General features: G+C 39.7%; 1 protein-coding gene across 1 annotated transcript in view; it reads left to right on the forward strand.

Moving 5' to 3' along the window:
- The window catches only part of LOC113819641 (leucine-rich repeat-containing protein 15), a 121,925-nt gene that overhangs the window by 106,124 nt on the left and 10,801 nt on the right, over nucleotides 1-5,000 (forward strand). The window contains exons 2-3 of the mRNA XM_070114472.1: nucleotides 1-1,072; nucleotides 4,850-4,960. The exon at nucleotides 1-1,072 is cut by the window's left edge and continues 162 nt beyond it. Coding sequence (XP_069970573.1) covers nucleotides 1-1,072; nucleotides 4,850-4,960 — 1,183 coding nt within the window. The remainder of the gene's footprint in view (nucleotides 1,073-4,849; nucleotides 4,961-5,000) is intronic.

The raw sequence follows: 5,000 nt of genomic DNA on the forward strand, positions 1-5,000 counted from the left end.
ACCTCGCCCACAACGCCATCAAGTCGCTGGACCAGACGCTCGTCTTCCTGGACAAGCTGGAGGAGCTGGACCTCTCGCACAACCTGCTCACGTCCATCGACACGGGCAACTTCGAGGAGCAGAGCCGCCTCCGCGAGCTCAGCCTCGCCAACAACAACTTCACGGCGCTGTCGCCCGGCGCCTTCAGCGGCCTGGCGGCGCTCAGCGTGCTGGACCTGAGCCACAACAGCCTCTCGGAGCTCCCCGTGCGCGTGCTCGACGACCTCCCCCACCTCACGGTCCTCAATCTCGGCCACAACCGCCTCCACATGCTCTCTCGGAGGACCTTCAGAGGCCCCCACAGCCTCCTCGTCCTCGACCTCTGTGATAACTACTTCCGCGACGTCCCGACGGATGCCCTCGAGGACCTCCTCACCCTCCAGAAGCTCCACCTCTGTCGGAACCGCCTCACGCGGCTCGAGGCCGACTCCTTCCCGACGGACTCCCTGGTCGAGCTCTCGCTGGAGACGAACAGCATCGACGCCATCGAGGACGCGGCCTTCGCTCGCCTGCGGCACCTGCGGACGCTGGACCTCGCGTGCAACCTCCTGGCCGACGTCCCGACGGACGCCCTGGCCTCGCTCCTCGCCCTGGAGGCCCTGTACCTCAGCAGAAACAAGCTGCGCGCCATCCAGGCCGACGCCTTCAGAGGGCTCGGCCGCCTCAGGACCCTGGACGTCTCACGCAACCCGCAGCTGTCGAGCATCCACGGCGACGCGCTGCGGGAGTGCGCGAGCCTGCAGAGCCTCACGATCTCCAACAGCCCCGGCCTGCGGCGTCTGCCCGAGGGCTTCCTCTCCTCGCTGGTCGCCCTCCACAACCTGGACCTCAGAGCCAACGGCCTCGAGGGGCTGCCCGAGACGGACTTCGACTGGGGCTCCTTGAAGACGCTGGACCTCCGGGACAACCCCCTCGTGTGCAACTGCTCGCTGCAGTGGCTGGCCTACGCGGTGAGCGCCACCAACAGTTCCTTGGCGGCGCCGGACCTGCAGTGCGCCAACCCGGAGAAGCTGCGCGGCCTCTACCTGTCCAGGTACTCGTCGCCCGTTCGTACGAAGCAAAAGTATTCGTTCACGTGTCCATGCATGTATCTTTCGACTGAAAGAACAAATATCATTAACAGTTTCTTTAAAGCACGAACAAAGTTTCATCGTAATAGGAATAAATCGCCTCGAGATATATATCTTTGGAACGAAAGCAGAATATCTTAAAGCAAAATTCGAATTCATTGCAGCGTTATAAAAAGCCAGCTGGAAACTCGAAATAATGTTACAACAAATGACTTGAAGATATACTTAATGTCTTTGCAAACATGTGCTCATTAAATTAACAAAGAAATGCACAAACTACGAAAAACAACAGCAGCAACAACAAAAAAAGGACAACATACATATTGAAATAGACAGTATATATAGATCAAATTGAAAGCTGAATAGCAGATTTAAAACGTAGTAAAAATATAATAACCAATAGATTCATTACATTATTGCATTCAGTCAGAACAACAAACGTAATTGTTTGTGCAAGCGAACCAAATGCAAAAATGTAAAGACAAAAGCATCATTAATACACTTTAATACATTTAATATCTTGCAATAGTGCAACACTAATAACGTTGAAAATGTTCACAGAAAACACAGAGTAGATTTTTCTTTTGTTCTTTGTCATGTCAAGGTTTTGTTATTTATTGTCATTATTCTTTTTATTTTCCTACTTATGCTCCTTCATTTTTTCTCTTTTTTGCGGTTTTTGTTATTTATTCATTCATTCTTTTCTTTCCGTCTTCTTGTTTTATGTTTCTTTCGTTTTATCTCTTCTTTTTCTTCATCATATCTGATTTTTTTCTTCTTCTTCGTATTTTTCTTTCTTTCTCTATTTCTTGTTTATATTTCTTGTTTATCTTCTTCGTTTTGTTTTATTTCTAAGTTTCGTCTATCTCTTCTTTATTCTGTTTTTTCTATTCTCCTTAATTTCCTTTTTCGTCTTATTTTCTTATTGTTTTCTTCTGCGTCTAGTTTTCTTCTCGTATTTTGTATCTGATTTTATTCTCTCTTCTTCTGTTTCTTTTTCCCTGCATGTTCTTCTCTTTTCTTCTTTATCCTTTATTAGAACATTATTTTCTACATGTTCTTTATTCTTCCTTCTATCATTTTCTCCTTCCTCTTTTCTTCTATTTTTCTTCTTCTCTTTTTCTTTTTGCCTTTTTTTCAATTCTTTTTCTCTTCTTTGGCTTCATTCGTTCCCTCTTTAATGACAACAAAACGATAATTACTACACGGATATCAACAACAATGCAAGAAAATCGCCTTTAATAATGTCTATAACAACTACAACAAAATTCAAATTAGAAACATTTATATTTGAATTTTGATAATAGTAATTACAATAACAAAAATAACAACAATAACTGTATTAGTGATAATAACAGAATTTGAATAATTGTAACAATAACAACAATATTGTTAATATTAATAACAATACTTTCCACAATAACATTCATAACAAAGACACTGGCAGCTACAACAACAAACAACAATAACTACAAAAAACGCTATAATCAAGTTTTAAAAAATCCGAATTGAAAAATTAAAAGCAGCCCATTTTTCGTCCGGCCTCAGCCTCATGAAACTGATCTGCGAGCGACAAATGAGGTGCCATTTAAGCCCATGAAAAGCCAAGCCACTCTATAAAACGATGGCATCAAAATGAAATTATATACAGTGGCTATTAGAATAAGGATATTGGCCTCGTTACTCACTCGATGGAACTCAGGTCAGGCTGATGAGTAGGTGAGTAACGCGTCTAAAGATGAGGAATATAATGCTTTAGCGAGATTTTTTTAAAGGTGAGTAAAGTGATGAGTGAGATATTATTATGCCGTATTGATGATGAATCTAGTAATAGAAAAAAAGTAGATATGCGGTGTTTATGATGAGTCTAGTGATGAGTAAATTGGGTGTTGTTAAAAGGTTGAATCTAGGAATGAGTAAGAAAACAACATACTAGTGATAAGTCGGTGATGAAAAATAACCAAAAAAATATAAATGTACCGTATTTATGACAAGTCTAGCGATGAATAAGATCATGCGTTATCGTGGTTACAGTCTAGTGATGAGTGAAAAATAACATATTGGTGATGAGTCCAATGATCAATAAAAAAAACACCATACCGCACTCATGATAACGATAGAGATGAATAACATAATGCGTTGTCGTGTTCTTAACATGTTGTGACTCGGGATGAACGATAGAATATGCTAAATTGATAATAAAGTCTAGTGATGAATGAGAAATCAACTTATGTTTGTGATGAATCTAATGATATGTGAGAGAACAAAATACTGAATTGCTGATGAGTCTAGCCATGAATAAGAAAACATGTTTATGATGAGAACTGATGAATGAAAAAAAACATATGTTTATGATGAGAACTGATGAATAAAAAAAAACGTTTATGATGAGGACAGGTGATAAACATATGTTTATGATGAGAAATGGTGATGAGTGAAAAAAAACAACACATGTTTATGATGAGAACTGATGAATGAAAAAAAAACATGTTTATGATGAGTCTAACGTGTGATAAAACATGCCATATTGATAAAGAGTAAAATCATTAATGACAAATGCCGGCTCTAGTCTACATTTATTAAAAGATAAACAAATTATTATTTCAGTAATAATGTAGTGATACGATAAAGCAGACATAGATAAATGAATTATTAAATACACAATTCATATAAGAATTACTAAGTTCACAATGTTGTTCTAAATATAACAGAGAACCGAGGAAAAAAAAAGAAAAAGAAAAATAACTCATTAATAATGAAATCAAAATGATAATGTTACAATAACAATTATATACGATGGCTATTAGAACGAAGATATTAAACGGTTTCTGATTTAATGAAACTCAGATCGGATATTAATTATCAAATGACTCTTGCCTTTCATCAAATAATTGATATCAGAGCGATAGTGGGAAAATATTAACGAGTAAAAGTTCAGTAATACAATAGTGAGTGATCCAGCGAATAGATAATATAATGAATAGACGAGAAAAAATGAGTAAATGGATGCATGGAGAGAAAAATGAATGATTAAATAAGAGATATGCAAGAGTGATGAAGAGTAATGAAGCTATGATAATGATAACGACATAAATACAGAAGGAACTGATAGATAGATCAGAAATCAATCAGTAAAATATCTGTAGTTGTTATATTCCCAAAAACGATAACGGGCGATAGATAGATAGATAAATGAATCTTATTAGATACATGAATTTCATCATTTCACTTGAATTACCTGTATTTATTTGTCTGTTTCTCAACTTGGAGTTTACTACAATCATTATTACAGTATTTAATTCAGTTTTGATATCTATTATTATTTCTAGATTATCATTTACGCTACAGGTAACTCCATTGCTCGAAGTAAAGTGTAGACTGTAATATTACAATCGCTATTAAGTCTCAGATTAGTAATTAAATCATCTTAATCATACCATAAAAAAGACTAGTTTTTATAACAATAAGATCATCATCACAATTACACTCAACATATACATTATCGTCATTACATCGCAGATGAATGCCATCACCATCATTTCTGAATCACAATGCAAAATATCCTCACCATGACATCACAAAACGAACACCACCACCGTTATTACATACCCAGATACACAACCCTCACCCTCACGAACACTTGGCTACATTATAGTGCGACATCATCATTATTCTCACTATTAACCTACTCCTTTCTCCCCCCCCCCCACCCCCCCACCCCCGCCTTTTATTGCTCTCAGATTGGTACCGACCGAACAGCTGTGCGGGGAGAGCGTGCAGGTTGTGGTCGCCATCTTGGTTGTGAGCGGGGCGGTTGTGCTGGGGGTCATGATGGCGCTTCTCCTGTGCAGGTGAGTGAGAGGGGAGAGGGGAGAGGGGAGGGGAGGGGGG

This window comes from Penaeus vannamei, chromosome 36 (assembly GCF_042767895.1).
Source record: "Penaeus vannamei isolate JL-2024 chromosome 36, ASM4276789v1, whole genome shotgun sequence".
In the NCBI taxonomy this organism is placed as follows: domain Eukaryota; kingdom Metazoa; phylum Arthropoda; class Malacostraca; order Decapoda; family Penaeidae; genus Penaeus; species Penaeus vannamei.